Here is an 18,623-nt window from a genome sequence, read left to right as displayed (position 1 = left end):
GGGAGGACGAGAGGAAGGGGGAGGGGAGGGGGAGGGCGAGAGGAAGGGGGAGGGGAGGGGAGGGCGAGAGCAAAGGGGAGGGGAGGGGAGGGCGAGAGGAAGGGGGAGGGGAGGGGAGGGCGAGAGGAAGGGGGAGGGCGAGAGGAAGGGGGAGGGCGAGAGGAAGGGGGAGGGCGAGAGGAAGGGGGAGGGCGAGAGGAAGGGGGAGGGGAGGGGAGGGGGTGAGGGCGAGAGGAAGGGGGAGGGGAGGGGGTGAGGGCGAGAGGAAGGGGAGGGGGAGGGGAGGGGAGGGGAGAGCGAGAGCAAGGGGAGGGGGAGGGGAGGGGAGGGGAGGGCGAGAGCAAGGGGGAGGGGAGGGGAGGGCGAGAGCAAGGGGGAGGGCGAGAGCAAGGGGGAGGGGAGGGGAGGGCGAGAGCAAGGGGGAGGGGGAGGGCGAGAGCAAGGGGGAGGGGAGGGGAGGGGAGGGGAGGGCGAGAGCAAGGGGAGGGGAGGGGAGGGCGAGAGGAAGGGGAGGGGAGGGGAAGGGGAGGGGAGGGCGAGAGCAAGGGGGAGGGGAGGGGAGGGCGTGAGCAATGGGGAGGGGAGTGCAGGGCGAGAGAAAGGGGGAGGGGAGGGGAGGGCGAGAGGAAGTGGGAGGGGAGGGTGAGAGCAAGGGGGAGGGGAGGGGAGGGTGAGGGCGGGAGCAAGGGGGAGGGGAGGGCGAGAGGAAGGGGGAGGGGAGGGGAGGGCGAGAGCAAGGGGGAGGGGAGGGGAGGGCGAGAGGAAGGGGGAGGGGAGGGGAGGGCGAGAGGAAGGGGGAGGGGAGGGGAGGGCGAGAGCAAGGGGGAGGGGAGGGGAGGGCGAGAGGAAGGGGGAGGGGAGGGGAGGGCGAGAGGAAGGGGGAGGGGAGGGGAGGGCGAGAGGAAGGGGGAGGGGAGGGGAGGGCGAGAGCAAGGGGGAGGGGAGAGTAGGGCGAGAGCAAGGGGGATGGGAGGGGAGGGCGAGGGCGAGAGCAAGAGGGAGGGGAGGGGAGGGCGAGAGCAAGAGGGAGGGGAGGGGAGGGCGAGAGCAAGGTGAGTAGAGGGGAAGGGAAGGGGAGGGGAAGGGAAGGGGAAGAGAAGGGCGAGAGCAAGGGGATGGAAGGGGATGGAAGGGGAGGGCGAGAGCAAGGTGAGGGGAGGGGAAAGGGAGGGCGAGAGCAAGGTGAGGGGAGGGGAAAGGGAGGGCGAGAGCAAGGTGAGGGGAGGGGAAAGGGAGGGGAGAGCAAGGTGGGGGGAGGGCGAGATGAAGGGGAGGGCGAGAGGAAGGGGAGGGGAGGGGAGGGCGAGAGGAAGGGGAGGGGAGGGGAGGGCGAGAGGAAGGGGAGGGGAGGGGAGGGCGAGAGGAAGGGGAGGGGAGGGGAGGGCGAGAGGAAGGGGAGGGGAGGGGAGGGCGAGAGGAAGGGGAGGGGAGGGCGAGAGGAAGGGGAGGGGAGGGCGAGAGGAAGGGGAGGGGAGGGGAGGGCGAGAGGAAGGGGAGAGGAAGGGGAGGGGAAGGGGAGGGGAAGGGGAGGGGAGGGAAGGAGGAGGGAAGGGGAGGGAAGGGAAGGGAAGGGAAGGGAAGGGAAGGGGAGGGAAGGGCGTGAGGAAGTGGAGGGGAGAGGAGGGCGAGAGGAAGGGGAGTGGAGGGGAGGGCGAGAGCAAAGGGAGGGGCGCCCACATTTACTAAAATGAATAAAATAAAAAATATGACCAACACCTAAGCCAGAAATTTCAAACCACCACAATTTTATTTGGAGTTGAGCACTTCATCCAGGCTTCAGGACGACTTCAAAACGGACTCCAAGCTGACTTGGAGGCATCTTCCAGAGCCCTCCTATACCCAGCCAGTGCCTCCTGCCTGACGAAAGGAAGTGCTACCCCCAACAGAAGTGTTCCGGCGTCAAGTGGTAATGGTGCTCTTCCGTTACACTAAAGTTCAAATCGTTTTCAACTTGAGCTGCCATGGTAAAGGGCGAACACGATTACAGACCCCAAACGTACCCAAACGTTCTGTATTCTAAAGTGAAGTTAAGGTCAACGCTATTTCAAACCTTTAAGAAAGGTCACGTCCACGTGGCCTAATGTACAGACCCCAACTCTCGTTTCTGCGCCCGGAGTAAATGGGGACAACACATCTATACGTCCACTAAACTTTAGTTTTTCTTCTGGCCTTCGCTAGCGATTTAGTCGCATGCCCCCCCCCCCTCGACTGGAAAAAGGAAAAGTTATTAAACACAAGTGAAAGTCCCCTACACACAAGACCACCGTTTTGCTGTCCCTCCCATTGAGTGGCACTTTTGGCTTTAAGCCTATTATAGTCGCCCAAGTCATTGACTTCCATCTATTAATACCGGATAACCTTTTAATGCATCTCATCATTTATCCTTTCATTTCTTCGACCTCGACATCTATCATAAACATGGCGTACCATTCGTCCGGCGCGACTTCGTTACTTACGAAATCTGTTTTAGCAACTTTTGTTTTTTATTTCCGCTCAGAAAATTGCATACTTATATTACGTTGATAAATAATTTACAAAATTAACATCTAATTTTCTATTGCTACAAGCCGCGGGCTTCGCCCTTCCCCGGCTTCGCCGGAGCTTGGCTGCACAAACAATAGCAAATGTACTCGTACTTCCAACCTCCATTTGAATAACGACAATATGTCATCCGTTGCAGACATCTAGCTGTCCCCTGTAACAACATATCGCACAGGATGATGATCATCTCCCCATGTGCGAAATAGGCTTCCAGGGAGGTGTCCGCAGATTGCCACGCCGACTGAGCACTTGAAGGGTTTTAACAAAATCGACGAAACCACCCTGGACCGCGGAGACTTATCTTTTATATCATATTAGATATTACGTCCAGGTGCAAAACTGAACATTTAACTAAAATTGCTAAAACAGATTTACTAACTATTGAAGTCGCGGCGGTTGAATGATACGCCATGTTGGTTTTGACAGATGGCGGAATGCAGAGGTCGAAGAAATGAAAGGGCGATAAATTCGTATGTTCTAACCTACGTAACCTATCCTATATTTAATCATTCTGTACCTCAGATTTCTTGCAAAAGGGGTTGTGCCAAGCTACACAGTAAATTTATGAGACTTATGAAAAATACATGGTAAAAAGGCATCAAGTTCTAACAGTTGCAGTGGAAGAACTAAAGGACTGTAGATGTGAATAAACATGAACAACTTTACAATAGGGTTGGACATCTGGAAGACCAATCTGTTAAACTAAACGAATTTGTAAAAAAGTGCTGTGTGCACAACTAGACTGGGTATTCTGGATGCAAAGACAGTTTATCCTGAAAAACTGGAATCAGAATGTAAAATGGCCAAAGCTTGGAAATGATAAAAATGACACTAGACCACAATCCAACTTGCAAGGGGGAGTGGAACCAGATTGTGATTGCCGAGAGACATGAAAGTAAAAATAGAGGAAACAATTTAGTCATGTATCATGTATGGAGTGGCAGAGTTAAACTCAATTGTTACACATGAAAGAATCTAACATTACAAAGTGTGGATTTCATGCAGGCATGTGGGGTGTATGATAAGTTAAAGATTTATAAAGCATTCAGGGTAGGCCAAGTGAGACCTGATAAACACACACCACTGATTGTAAAATTTACTGACAAAAACATAAGTTGCAATCTTTAAAAATGTAAAGTACATCAAAGACAATGAAATTTACAAGGGCTTTAGGGTAACAAGTTATTGCACAAAAAGGAAAAAATCAAGAACCAGCCTTGATTTAAAAAAAAAAAAAAAAAAAAAAAAAAAAAAAAAAAAAAAAATGGAGCCGCAGGGAAAGGGTGTCACAGTAACCAGTCCATCATGGAAGAGGTTAACCAAGGTGACAAGACAGGCATGGACGGGGACAGCAACCAGTGCATCAGAGCAAAACTACACAAGAGGAGAGAATCAACACAGGAAGGAGCAAGTGGAACACCGGGACAAATAGAAATGACAAGCCAGGCGAGAACTGCCCAGTAGTTCAACAGTAAATATGACTAGCTCAAATAATGGATTTAAAAACAATTACTTATTCTATCTAGTAATGTAGACACCTTTGGTTTAGATAAGCAGCTAGAATTAAGGGAAATGCTGAAGATAATTGAAAATACTCTTCAAATCATTGCATTGCAAGAAGTGAAAGCAAAAAAGCAGCAGATGAAGCTGGCCGAGTACAAAATAGATAACCGTATAATATAGATGCAAATGAAGGAAGAGGATTGTTATTGCATGTTAAGAATGATGTACTGTGAAATCAGATGAACCAAATACAAATTGTGGATATAGTTGTGTATAAATTAAATCCAGCAATGATGATAACCTGCTCATCACATCAGCATACAGGAGTCCCAATAGTTCTGCAGAAAATAATGACAGTTACAACTTCCACAAGAAATCACTGATAAAAGTTTAAAATAAACTAGTGTTGGGCGACTTTAATCTTCCCTTAATAAAGTGGGATAATTACACAACAGACGAGGGTATGTAGGGATTTTCTGCCTTTTGTGGAAAGAATTAGAGACTTTCTTCACTCAACGTGTTAAAGAAATGACAGAAGAGAGGAGACTGTGGGAAGCAAATCATGAGAAAGAGGACCAATAATCTACCAATGTCAGGACTACTGACTCTAGACAAAAATTAAAATGAAACAGGCTTTGGGAGAAACTGGTAAAAAAAAATTACACAAAATGAAAGTGAATGTGTACAAGTTGAAGTGCAGTACAGAAGAATCAAACAAGATGGGAGACCAGAAATGCCATCAAAACCAAGGAAAAAGAAAATGCAAAACCTGTCAGAATGCTACAATATTCTGGCAATACGTATAAAAAACCAGGACCAAGTCAAGGATAGCTCATCTTTACACAGATGACAACAATCTTGTGAAAACAAGTGACAGAAAAGGCAATGGTTCTTGCAGATAAATTCAGTTCTTGTATTAAAAAAAAAAAAAAGCCAAGGATATCCTGACTACATCCAGGTTAGACCACGGATAAACTATGAAATCAGAAAGGGTCTGCAAAAGCTTAAAAACAAATTCACCAGGTCCAGATGGTATTCACCCAAGAATTGTTAAAGATCTGATGCAAGAACTATTGGTATCACTGAAAATATTCAGTAGTTCACTGGAAGAGGGAGTAGTTCTGGAGGATTTTAATATTGCGCAAATAACACCAATATTTAAGGATAGCAAGAATGACCCTGGTAAATACAGACCTGCAAGTCTAACTAGAGTTCAGTAAATTAATGGAATCAGTCCCGCGAGAAGCATACACCTTATGAAAACTCAAAACTTGTTTGCTGATAAACAATTTGGGTTCATCTCTGGCAGATCAACAGTGCTTCAACCGATTCAGGTCTTGGACAAATGGACGGAGGTCATTAATGAGGGCAAAGCCAAGTTTGTGACTTCATGAAGGCACTTGACAGTTCCCCACAAAAGACTACTTGCCAATTATGGAATAGCCTAATCTGTTCCAATGGATTTAATTTTTTTTTTTTTTTTTGTCTGGCAGAAAGCAACAAGTAATGGTTAATGGCGAGGCCTCCAACTGGAGGGAGGTAACCAGTGGGGTGCCTCAGGGATCAGTGCTGGGGCGTCTTGTGTCATGTTCATCAATGATCTTCCAGATGCAGTCATGGGACCAAGGTACATCTCTATGCAGATGATACCAAGATTTAGAACAATTCCAAATGAAGATAACTGTAAAAAGCTTCAGGAAGACATGAACTGAGAAAATGGTCAAAGATGGATGCTCAATTTCTATTCAGTTAAAAATAAACATACGAGAATAGGTAGATATAATGTAAAAGAGCAAGAGTACAAGATGTATATGGCAACATACCCAGCACTACAAATGAAAAGGACATTGGAGTTTTCAATGACTATCTGACATGCACAGAGCACTTAGCCGAGAAAATCAACAAGGCTAACAGCCTTCTTGGTATTACAAGAACTTATGTCCACCTTGATTTTTCCATCCTGAAAGCACTGAACATTGCACTAACAAGGCCTCGTTTAGAATATGCTTCTCAGATCTGGTGTCCTCATCTAATTAAAGACAGGGGCTATTGAAAATGTTCAATGAAGAGCCACAAGAATAACAACAGCTGAAAGGACATGATTATGAAGAATGACTTAAGGAATTAGATCTACCGATACTGGCCTACAGAAGATCAAGAGATCAAATTGAAACTTACAAGATTATTACCCAGAAATATGACTAACAATGTACAAGAGGTATTTGAGATTAGGGAAGGCAACACAACTAGAGGAAATTCAAAGATTTTTAAAGAGAGCAAGACTAAGAATGATTTTTCGAATCTGGTAGTAAATACTTGATTGTAGGACAACTCGTCCACGGACATCTCGTCCACAAAACTGCAAAGTAGGACAACTTGTCCACAGACACCACCATGGGTGGTCAACTCGTCCACGGACAAGATTTCAAAAAACTTTTAGAAAATTATTTTACCTTTTTTTTAATGATATTTCATGTTATTTCATTAAAATTTGCTTTAGATGGTATATTTTGGTAAGTAATAGATGTGATTATAAATGTTATGGACATGCTTATTTTAACACCCTAGAATAGCTCCAACTATGATCAAAAAGAAATAATCACAACTCTATCATATTTACACCTAATATTTACCCCAAGCTTCAGGTTGTAACAACGCAGAGAGGTGCTCAAAAGATTCTTCTGGATGGATTCATGTACACTAAGAAACATGTTTCCAAGTCAGCTGATGAAGTTGTCTGGCGCTGTATCCAACGTGATGTCAAATGCAGTGCCCGCTTGAAGACCACCAAGAGCTTTAGTGACCATAGGCTTGTTGGTGAGCACAGCCACATTGCAGACCGTGTGAGATGTGATGTGGAGCAAGCTCGCCAATATATGAAGAGGAAGGCTGCTACCACCAACGACCGCCCCAACAACATCCTCAGCTTCACCGTTAGAGAGCTTGATGATCAGGTCAAGGCACGCATGCCAAGGCCGGACACCAGCAAGCGTGTCCTTCGGCGTGTCCATGCTGCTCACTGTCCAAAGGATCCGCAGTCCCTTCAAGAGTTGGACATCACAGGCCCCTGGGCTTCCAACCTCCTCTACGACAACGGTCCTGCAGCTGATGAGCTCATCATCGTCTTTGCCTCCCCTGGTCATCTAGAGCAGCTCGCAGCCTGTGACGACTGGTGTATGGACGGCACGTTCTCAGTCGCTCCCAGACTGTTCACCCAACTGTACGTCGTCCAAGGTCGCATCGGTGAAGGCTACTTTCCTCTGGCCTTTGCCTTGCTCCAGCGCAAGACGCAGACCACCTATGAGGAGCTCTTCCGTGTTCTCGAACAGCATGGCTGCGACCCCAGCACCGTCATCGTGGACTTCGAGAGGCTAGTGGAGCTGGGCCTTCGTGCAGTGTTTGGAGAGGAGATCCAGGTCCGGTTCTGTTTCTACCACCTCAGCCAGTCTATTTGGAGGCAGATCCAGGGCCTGGGTCTCAAGAACCTGTACGAGTCAGACGACGAGTTCCGGCTCTTCTGCGGCCAGCTGGATGCCCTGGCCTTTCTTCCTACTGAGGACGTCCATGAAGGCATGAAACATCTGCGGTCCACCATGCCCAACGAAGCAGCAGCCTTAGTGGAGTATTTCGACTCCACTTACGTCTCCGGCCAGCTCCGCCACCAGCGCCGAGTCACCCCCACCCCAGGCAGTCATCCAACCAGTTCGGCTTCGGCGCACTCCACCGATGTTCCTACCTGAGCGGTGGAACCAACATCACGCCACCCTCAACAATGAGCCACGCACAAACAACATATGTGAGGGGTGGAACAATAAGTTCTCCAGTTTGGTGGGCCATTCCAACCCCACCATCTGGAAACTTATCGAGTGCCTTCAAGCAGAAGCATCCAACGCCGACTCGGTTCTCCTCCAGGATGAGCGTGGCATCCGCCCTGTGAAGCGAAGGAAGAAGTGCTACGCTGAGCTGCAGACACGTCTGTGCAACTTGGTGGGCGACCTGAAGGCTGGCAAGAAAACACTTCCAGAGTTCCTGCGTGGTGTCAGCTACAACCTCCGTGGTGGCAAGCCCAACATCTAGACCTTACACTTGTATATTTATTCTGTATTACACACCTGTATTCTGTATATATAAATATGTAAATAAAGTTTTATTGTTCTGCAAATTATGTTTATTATTCTTAAAATAAAGTCATTGGACGAGATGTCCATATTCCTGTGGACGAGTTGTCCGTCCACGAAATACTTGGAATGATTTGCCAGAATGGATGGCCAATGCAGACACCGTTTTACAATTTGTTTGAATCAAGTCTAGATAAAATATGGGAAAGCCAAGAACAAATTTAACTGTAGAGCACAACCACTACCACCGTACATGCCGGGAATAACGGCAATCAGGTTATCGAGTTGGAGTCAAAGGCGCCTCTTCCAGAACTTCATCTGAAGTATCTAAAGATCATCCGGATCGTGGTCGTCGTCACTGAATTACGGTAGTTTCGCTGACGGCCTGATTATTATTGTACATCGGACAATTAACAGACGACGGCAGAACCCCGTGTTCCCTCAAGTCCAAGGAAGCCCTACAGCTATTGTATTTGTAACAGCGCTTATTAACGTCACCTAGAGTTGGAGACAACCCGGTCCACAATGTGAAACCCATCGTCTAACTCGGGTGTTCTCATTAGGGGTGAAATTCTCCCCCAGGGGAAAATTTTGTTTTTTCTGGGGGCGGGGTGAATTGTGACCACAGTAAGTTAACGGGATGAGGAAAGCAAGGTTTTGGCCTATCTGGCCTGATCTGGGCTTGAATTAACCTGTGCTGACCCAAGTTAATCTTAGGATTAAAAAATTGTTACGCCGTGCGACGGTATCGCACGTAATATCGCCTATGATGGTGACGTGTCTCAGTAAATTTTTAGTTTCGACCATAGGCGCAATATAGCAATAGAAAATTAATTATCAATTTTGTAAATTATAATGTATCAACGTAATATGTAATTTTGTGAGCGGAAATAAAAAGCAAAAAAGGTGCTAAAACAGATTTTGTAAATAACGAAGTCGTGTCGGACGAATGGTACGCCATGTTTGTTATGATAGATGCCGACGTCGAAGAAATAAAAGGATAAATTCGTCTAACCTAAACTAAACTAACCTGGAATATGCTCAGTCCGTCTGGTCACCTTATAAGAAAATAGAAAATGTTCAACGTAGAGCCTCCAAGATGGTGCCACACCTACAAAACCTTAATTATGAGGAAAGACTAAGGAAGCTGGACCTTCCAACTTTAGTATATCGAAGATTACGTGGAGATATGGTGGATGTCTACAAAATTTTAAATCAGTACTATGACCCTGCTGTTAACATAAATTTCCAATTGAGAAAAGGACCAACTCGGGGCAACATCTTAAAGATCTTCAAACCAAGGAGCCGGACTAGACTGCGACAAGGTGCTTTCCAAGTGAGGGTAGTGGATGCTTGGAACAGCCTCCCCAATAGTGTCATAAAGGCAAAATCTTTAAGAGAATTTGAAACGAAACTTGATAAGCACTGGGAGAGACAGGCAATAAAATATGACTATGAAAAAACTATTACATTTACTGGCACACCCGGCGAAGACCTACCGGAGGATGACCAAGATGTAATTTCTGCATCTGGCCAATCGAAGGTCACCGATCTGGACATATAGGTCTAGCGACCTGCGTCCAGTATCAACGTAAGATCACGTAAGAAATGTCATCCGGCTTGTCCTCGTTGTCGTCGTCGTGAGAGACGTTGAAGCTTTTCAACCACTCTCTCAGCTTGCGGGGTATACAAAGTTCTTGCAGCTTGAAGGAATGCATGTATCTCCGCTCCATAACATTCATGAAAATGTACCTGGCGAGGTACTGTCGGAGGTACCGAGGCCGTCAATTGACAGACAAGATGGCGTCCCGATCCTATGCTACCGACTTCGTTCATTAGCGTATTTGCTTGTAGCAAGGTATTTTTTATTTTCACTTCCGCCCACAAAATTGCATATTACGTTGATACATTTTAATTTACAAAATTAATAATTTTCTATTGCTATAGTGCACCCATGATCGTAACTAGAAAAATACCCGCGTCTTCTTGTACGCGTGGCCACAGAAACACGTCTTCTGCATTTTTCTTTCAATTAATATATTTTGTTGTCAGCTGCTGAAATTACATTGTTGGGAGGTGCTAAAGATATCAGAAGTATGGGAAATGAAAGTTACGTAAATTACGTTAAGTCGTAATACGTATCAAGTAATGACGCGCTAAAGAAAATAAAGGAATTTAGTCATATTTGCCTATTTAGAATGCCCCTTTTGAAACTGAATCTTGGAAAGGAGGGGGGAATGGCATTCTGACAAATGGTGAAAAGTGTGCTTTGCCCAAGCAAGGCAAAGAACCACTGGACTCTATCTGACTGACTGGACTGGGCAGACGCATGGCGTCTGTACATTGTCCTAGCGGCTTCGTTTGTAGACATGCTTGTAGCAAGGTTTTTTATTGATTCCAGCCAAGAAAATCTCATCCTACGTTCATGTATTTTAACTTAATTTTCTAACGCTATACCAAGTATGTGCACAACTAAAATAATCCAGTACGAGTCTAGTCTCCTTGTACGCGAGGAAATAGTTTTCACAGATCAACTTGTCCGTGTTAACCGTAGCTTACAAATTGACGGGTCTCACTCCTGTTGCGAGAAGAGATGAAATCACACAGTTCACGGGCTCCCAGCCGTCAACAGACCCTGCTTTCAGCGAAAATGCCATACTCGAACGCGCTCCATCGCAAATAAAACCCTTATCTCCTTAGGGCATAAAGTCCACGGCTGATACTGTGACGTATGCACCCTTGTTTCACAAAATATCCTTAACCGTTTCACGTAGGTTTGTACATCAAGGTACACGCTACTGGACAAGTTATTCCAAGTAGATTAACATCCTAATCCCGTTATCATAGAATAAACCAAGTTAGCTAATCCAAGAATATTATTGGTGCTTCCAAGATGTAACACTGTGTCTTGCGACACTGCTTCTGACCCAGGGTGGTGGGCAGGGTGCAGGGATGACCCGTCATCCAGGAGGTGCTCAGATGAGAGGAAGGGTGGGAGGGGTGTGGAGTGTATTTAGGGATGAAATGGGTGGGAGTGTTTTTGTGCCTTTCCCTTTTTGGCTACCTCCCTTGGAAGGGGGAAAAAGCCTTGGTATATGTAAGTAAGATGTAACACTAGTTTTCTTGAACATAAACTCTCCGAAATGATTAGTTTGGACGACTAACCGCAAACAACCGGTTATGGCTTGCATTCCGGCTTAGACAAAATTTCCATAGCACTATATCAACAATTAACCACAATTCTCTCAGTACTGCATTAAAATAAACGTGGTTGCTCTAGTAACACGCAAGCGCTTCTCTATTGCATTTCAATGATATACCAAATTGTTAGGGTAAGTAAAGTCAGTTTTGGAGCTTTTGGACACGCATGTTTCAATGTGCTTGCGTGCTTCTGGAATTTTACCACAATAGAATTTTCCGGTCGACTCCAGACTATTTCAATCGCGATCCTCTGCCTCAAGTCGGGCCCTTGGTACATGTTCAACAGAAAATAAAGTTTATACATCACCGCAGCAATGGCTTTGAAACATTGTCCTTCATGAAGTGGCTGGGACCGTGAACCTATCTTGGCAATACAGCGTGCAATTTGAACTGAACATTTCAACAATGTTAATAATTGTACATACCTTTCCGATCCAGTTTCCCAAGGAGATACGTGATATTACGGTAGATTATTGCTTGAAGATCTGTCGTTGATAGCATTGCAAAGAACTTGATTTCTTTACTATTACTATGACGATATAGCCACCTATTTATCGAACACAAAGGTTACGTTTAGTCTGTTGTAATCGCAAGTTTGTTTTAACTTATTTCTATAAATCTTAAGAGTTCAATACAAAATTTAATTTCATTAGTTGATTTTCACTAATTCATTATTCATGCTTTTGCCTGGACCAAGCCACCTCGTGTATTCTTGGAACAGAATCCTAAAAGAAATTTATATATATATATTATCACTACTGAGCAACCGGAGGTACACAATTTATTGAAAATCTAAACTATTTCTGCTCGTATTACGGTTGTATAACAAGTCCAGCACCAACTTTACACGTCCACTTCCACTGCTGTAATTGCATCGACTAACGGTCAACAACAGTGTTGCCACGGTGATCTATGCCAGTTCCCACAAATGAGTTTTCAATTCAATTCAATAAGTTTATTGTTGATGTACAACAAAGGAGAGAGTTGGGTCTTGCCAACTAACCCCTATACATTTTATATTAAATTTGTTTATTACAGTTATATCAAAATAAATGTTTATATTACAATATCACAGTGTTGTATTTAACGTTTGAAAGCAAACATTGGATGTTTTTTTTTTTTTTACAATTTTAGTTAAGATATAATTATTTATGTAATAGCATATGAGCTCAATGAGGTTCCATTGTTCCTGTGGTCTAAATTCATCGATTATTGGGCAATACTGTATATAATGTTGTAGTGAATGTCCTCTCGGCCTTGCGCATAAAGTACAGGGCTCAGGTTCAGCTTCCCTGTACACCTCCCAGTAATATTTATATCCCAGTCTGAGTCTCATAGTGACTAAATCCATTTGGGAACTATGTCTACCATATGGATATTCCTTTGTATTATTTAATACTGCCTTATAATGCTTGCTACTTACACTACCCATCTCGCAACATTTATCTAGGTCTATATCCATGTTAGCAATAACATTTGATCTTATTATTGACCTTACATGTTTATATGTGTATTCATTACCAGGAATATTGTTAACATCTCTAATTGTATTTCGTGCAAGACAATCTGCTTTTTCATTATAATACAATCCTATATGGGATGGTACCCATACAAAATAAATATGTGTATTGTTTCTCTCCAGGTTATATATAATATTTAAACATTTGTTAACAACATCACAATCAGCTGGAGAGGAAGATACAAGTTCATATAATGCACTCTGACTATCGACAAAAAAGTATACATTTTTACCCATACTCGTAATAATATGTAAGCCTTCTAAGATAGCATATAGTTCAGTTCTGGTTGATGACAAATTATTTGGTAGTCTTTTTGAAATTTCATAATCTTGAAATTCTTCAGAGGAAGAATATTCCCTTATAAACACCCCACATCCTGTCTTGGTACCCTCAACTGACCCATCACAGTACACATGTACCACCTGTTTCCGTGGGTATTGTGACAATTTGTCAAGAAAATGTGCTTTTAATTCGTATTTATACCATTGTTCCTTTGGTTTACTTAGCTTTTCAATGTCAATTTTTACATTGTATGGATTCCAGGTGGTATAGTAGTTATTTTTTATGAGGGCATTAAATTCGTTCATAATATCAAACTTTCTTAGAACCTTACATATTTTGCGAAGATATGGGTTGTTAGTTACATGATTATCATTATATAATGCTAATATATCTCTTTGGAGAGAGTTTGTACCATTACACACTATACGACATACAGTTCGACTCGTTATTTCTTCTATTCTTAAAATAATACTGGGTAATCTTAACTCTCTTCTTAATACCTCTATCTTAGTTGTTGTAGCACACCCTAAAATAATTCTCATTGCCTTATTTTGTACGACTTCTAAGCATTTAAGTTGTTGTGTATTGTATTGCACCAACACAAGTGAAGCATAATCTATGAGGGAACGTATCACATATATATATAAAACATGCGAAGTATAGGTACACCAACACCTGACCCTCTCTTTGCTAAGACTTTGAGAGGGGCTAGCCTAGATACACACATATTTTTAACATATTCAATACAATAATTAGCATTTCTATAACCTAATTGTACACCCAAATATTTGTAGTTAAGGACACGCTCAATTTTTACACCATTTACAGTAGGTTTCCTACACTTTTTCTGTTTAGCTTGAAATTTAGTTTTGTTTTCATTTATGACAAGCCCCATGTATGTACATAGTTGTTCAAGTTCATTCACAGCCTTGCTAAGTGTTTGAGGTGTATCACATTGAATAAGTATGTCATCAGCATAAATGATGACTTTGGTACCCTGTGTAAATTCATATCTAGCAATTTTATCCATTAGTATATTGTATAGCATAGGACTCAGAACTCCACCTTAGGGGGTACCTAACTCGAATGTTTCTTCATCTGGTAGTGTTCCCTGTGACCAAACCTTACCTTTTCTATTATACAAATAGTCTTGTATCCATCCTAATAACTTTCCTTTGACTCCCTTCAATACAAGTTCCTCTAGTATAACTTCTTTATTAGATCTATCAAAGGCACCTTTCAAATCTACATATACTTGACAAGAAGCACTGGTATTAGCTAAGCAATGAACAAAACAGTCGCTAGTAGCACGTCCCTTCATGAAACCATATAAATTTTCAGACATTTTATCACCCACTTTATAGATTAACCTACGTAAGACAATTCTTTCCATCATTTTGCACAAGCAGCTGGTAAGTGAGATTGGTCGAAATTTCCCATCACTCTTAGGTACAGGTATAATTATGGCTGATTTCCATGCTGGGAGTAATGTACTATTTCTGTAAGACACATTAAACATATCTAGTATGGGATTTTTCCCGTCAATATTCAGTAATGCATTTATAATATTAAATGTAAGTCCATCCTCACCAGGGGCTGTTGATTTACCACTTTTGACAGCATATAATAGTTCATCTATTGATATAGGTACACAAGTGTCATCATCCAACTTAACATTATGATTTACTAATTGTAACCTTTGTAACCTATTCTCTGCCAGAGCAATTTGATGTCCAACAGGCAGACCAGACAAAACAGAAGCAGAACTCCATTGTTTAATGAGTTCTTTGACCTTTTTTGCAGGATTTGAGTCACTGGTTACTGAAGTTTTCTTACCTTTGACCTTATTAACGTGATACCAAACTTCCTGTATTGATTTGGTGTTACGAATTTTATTTAGAAACTCATCCCAATACTTCTTCCTCATGTCTCTCTTTAGCTCAGACAAATGTTTAGCAACTGTTCCCATAGCTCTCTTGACATCATGATCATTTGGCTGTGCTTGCCATCTACTCTGTAAGGCTGCCATTGTATCCTGACAATTTAATATAACAGGGTCATGTGCATATGATCTCTTTTGATTATGAGTGTGCTTCTGCCTAGTCTTGTTGTTGTCTACATATTCATTAATTACTTTAAGTAATCCCTGATAAATATCATTGGCATCTTGTAAATTAATATTGTTATTACTGTACCATTTCTTAACATTGATCAGGAGCCCAGGAAATTTACTTGAGGGGATGCTTAACCTTTTTCTGTGTACTATGTTGGTTGTGGAGAGGGTGATATATGTCTTAAGGGCAAAGTGGTCACTGAGAAGAGATGGTACAACATTAGTTTCACACGTACAAAATGGCATATTAAATAAAGCAACATAATCTAGTCTTCCTGAACATGTGTAGGGACTTTGGCACCAGTAATTTGTACATTATTAGCTTTAAGAAAGGTTACCCACCTTACGCCATTAGTATTAGAAGTCTTAAAACTACCTAGGTCTACATGTCTAGCATTAAGATCACCCAAAAGAATTGTACTTTCTTCTAATATGTGCGGAGGTAAATTATCAATGTACAGGGCACCAGAATGAACATACATATTAGTGATATATATATAGTTATTTGATAAATGTAGACACACAGTGATATATTCTATTCCCCCATTGACTCCTTTCTCCACCAAGGTAACTGGAAGTCCAGACTTAACATAAGTAACCATACCTCTACTGCTTCCATCATCACAACTAAGAATATGTTGATAATATCCTCTGAGTTCATACACCTCTGGTCCAGTTTCCTGTACAGCTATGAAGTCAGGGCTCTGTTGAAGAATAAATGCATGTATATCAGTTACCCTATCTCTTAGTCCATTAACATTCCATGTCAATAAATGGAAAATTTTGTTATTCATTGTAGGGTTTTGCATCATTTTGATTTGGGCCACTGTTTATTGTTCTGGCTAGCAATGACTTCTCTTCTGAAGGCTTCAAATTTCTCTAGAATTAGTTCTATATTCCTAGATAGCTGTTCGTAATTTTCGTGTCTCTCCTTATCTCGCTTTTTCAAAATTTCAAGTTTTTCCATGATAGATTCCATATTCTTTGCTTGTTGACAGTTAGCCTTCTGTATTTCTTGATGCACAGTTTCCTTTACTTCTTGATGAACTTTCTGAATGCCTTGATACACAGTTTCCTGTAATTCATGATGTACTTTCTGAATGTCTTGTTGCACAAATTCCTGTACTTCCTGTTGGACTTTTTGTATGTTTTGATGCACTAATTCCTGCACTTTAAATTTTGAGTCTGTGTATTCTTTCATCTTTCTCTCAAGCCTTACTCTATCTGCTCTTAATTCTTCTATACTTTCATTTAACAATGTAGTAAGTTTGTCCACTGCTATACTTAGTCGTTCCTGCTCTTTAGCCACTATATTTACTTTATTTGACTGAGTAACGGATAGTGACCTCACCTTAGTTGTAGAATTAGTTGTTGCTTTCTCCTGTTGCAAAGGTGGAAATTCTTCCTGCATTGCTGTGACGTTCCAAGCAGTTCTTGTAGGTGGAGGAGCAGTTTGGTATACAGTAGTGGGTATACTTGGTGGTAGAGTCTTGTAGCGTGGTTTTTTAGGGCATACTGGAGAACTTGCATTGTGTTGACCTCCACAGTTGCAGCATTTCGGTGGTACAGCTACTTTCTGTTGAATCTTTTCCCAGCACTCCTCTGAGAGATGTCCCCCAGCACAGTATCTGCATCGCACATATGTAGCTCGACATCGCCAACTTTTGTGTCCCCATTTGCTACACTTTTGACACAGGTCTGGCTCTGGAACATAGGGAGCAACTTTCTTCCTTCCAACACTGATGATGCGAGTTTCTGTGTCAATAGGTCCTGATACTGCTCCTACGAGTTGTGGCCTTGGATTTTTCCCAACCATCCGTCATTTTAGCCACTGGAATCCTGGTGGACACTGTAATAAATTGACATTTATATAAGTAGGTACGTCAAAAATGACCACAGTACGTTGTAAGCCAGTTATAGGTTTCATTACTTGTCCCTGGAAGCCATCTGTTATCATGGTGTTATATTGCTGACCATTGATTAATGTGATATATGGTGCATTCCTCCCTTCCTTAAAGAGTGGCCTACAGTCAGGGTGTTGTTTTAATAGAGCCATATACCAGGTATATTTGTTTTCCAGAGAGAGGTTACATTTTTCTGGAAATGTTATCATAAGTCTTTCCCTACCTGTGGACGTGGTGATGTTGTCCCCGACTATATTATCTTGATTCACATCAGCTGCTTTAGTGTCTGCGGTGTTATTTTCTTCAATTATCAAGTCCTGGTCCATGCCGGCTGCTTCTATTGCAGTCATTAAGGGATCTTTCGTGGTGGTGGCAGATTTAGCTTGGTCTTCAGACGTTCCACTAAACTTGATTCTCTTGGCACGGGAACCGGCATTGTTGACACTGTCGTTCGAGTTCTCAGCTATCTCGGCCCAGTCCTTCACTTCTCCTACTCCCTGTGTTGACGTCTCTCCCATGCTACTTCCTTCACAGTTTTCATTATTCCGACTCTGTGGCAGAGTCATATCCATGTTGTTAACTTCCTGGGAGGATTCAATAGTAGCATAGGTGTGATCTAAGGAGCTCCTTTTCTTCCCAAATTTCGTGGTCATATAACTCAAGAAGATTATCTGGAGTTATGATCGGAACAACCTTCCTCCGCCGCTGCCCGGCAGCGAATGTTCAAGAAAATAAGAAATAAAATTGTTGCGGCGGCGGCGGCTTACCGCGGGGCCCTAAATCAAATTTAAGAATACGAGAACATAAGAATGAAGGAGACTGTGAGAGATCATAAGGCCTACACTAGGCAGTTCCATGTCCCTTACCACCTGTCATCCCCATCCATAAAGTTATCTCTTAAAACAACCAGTAGTTTCAGCGCTCACTACTAGATAGTTACTGAGGCCATTCCATTCGTTAACCACCCTATTGGTGAACCCGTTCTTGCCAATTTCCTTCTTAAATCTAAATTTGTCTAATCTAAACTCGTTAGCACGAGTCTTATCATGTCTTGATATGATGACCTTGCCTCCATCACCCCTGTTAAAGCCATTGACCCATTTGAATACTTCTATTAGGTCACCCAGCACTCAACGTCTTTGCGAAAAGTGCAAGTTAAGGTGCCTCATGCCCTCTTGCCTGACCAGTAGCCGCGATTTGTTCAAACTTGAAACACTTTTTATAAAACTGTGGTTGTGATTGAAACGTGAACGACTACCATCTTAATTAACCGCTACGTCTGCAAACAGAATTATTTTGCTCGTCTTGGTTCGTCACCTCTGTATCGGATTTCAGTTCAATGCTGAACAAAAAAAAAAAAAAAAATCGTGGCCGCCATTGGCTGTAAAGTAACAGAAAAGATGTCATCAGACGATGTGCAATTTAAGTTTAATGAATCAGC

At 42.8% G+C, this 18,623-nt stretch overlaps 2 protein-coding genes and 1 pseudogene across 2 annotated transcripts in view; 1 reads left to right on the top strand and 2 right to left on the bottom strand.

The window, feature by feature from the left end:
• The window catches only part of LOC143022678 (uncharacterized), a 107,859-nt gene extending 95,621 nt beyond the window's left edge, over positions 1-12,238 (bottom strand). The window contains exons 1-2 of the mRNA XM_076181010.1: positions 12,180-12,238; positions 11,789-11,910 (exon numbers count right to left, since the gene is read on the bottom strand). Of these exons, the coding sequence (XP_076037125.1) occupies positions 11,789-11,910; positions 12,180-12,238 (181 nt within the window). The remainder of the gene's footprint in view (positions 1-11,788; positions 11,911-12,179) is intronic.
• LOC143022675 (uncharacterized) lies at positions 6,569-8,093 on the top strand (annotated as a pseudogene).
• A 3,306-nt stretch (positions 12,239-15,544) lies between the features above and the next one.
• LOC143022676 (uncharacterized) lies at positions 15,545-17,094 on the bottom strand. The gene is made up of 2 exons (XM_076181007.1): positions 16,630-17,094; positions 15,545-15,982 (listed from the first exon to the last, which is right to left on the bottom strand). Exons 1-2 carry the CDS (start codon positions 17,092-17,094, stop codon positions 15,545-15,547), a joined length of 903 nt encoding a protein of 300 aa, XP_076037122.1.
• Positions 17,095-18,623: the final 1,529 nt, after the last annotated feature.

Source organism: Oratosquilla oratoria, unplaced genomic scaffold, assembly GCF_046742065.1.
Source record: "Oratosquilla oratoria isolate Oo_2021 unplaced genomic scaffold, ASM4674206v1 SCAFFOLD137, whole genome shotgun sequence".
NCBI lineage: Eukaryota > Metazoa > Arthropoda > Malacostraca > Stomatopoda > Squillidae > Oratosquilla > Oratosquilla oratoria.
Note: the sequence above shows the minus strand (reverse complement) of the source record. Positions and strands in the feature narration are given on the sequence as shown.

Bases quoted from the DNA above. Each gene is read 5' to 3' on its own strand.
- LOC143022676 (XM_076181007.1), bottom strand. From the start codon at position 17,094: ATGGTTGGGAAAAATCCAAGGCCACAACTCGTAGGAGCAGTATCAGGA. The intron at 15,983-16,629 runs GTGAGGTCACTA...ATTCTTCAACAG, and splicing joins CAACTAATTCTACAACTAAG to AGCCCTGACTTCATAGCTGT.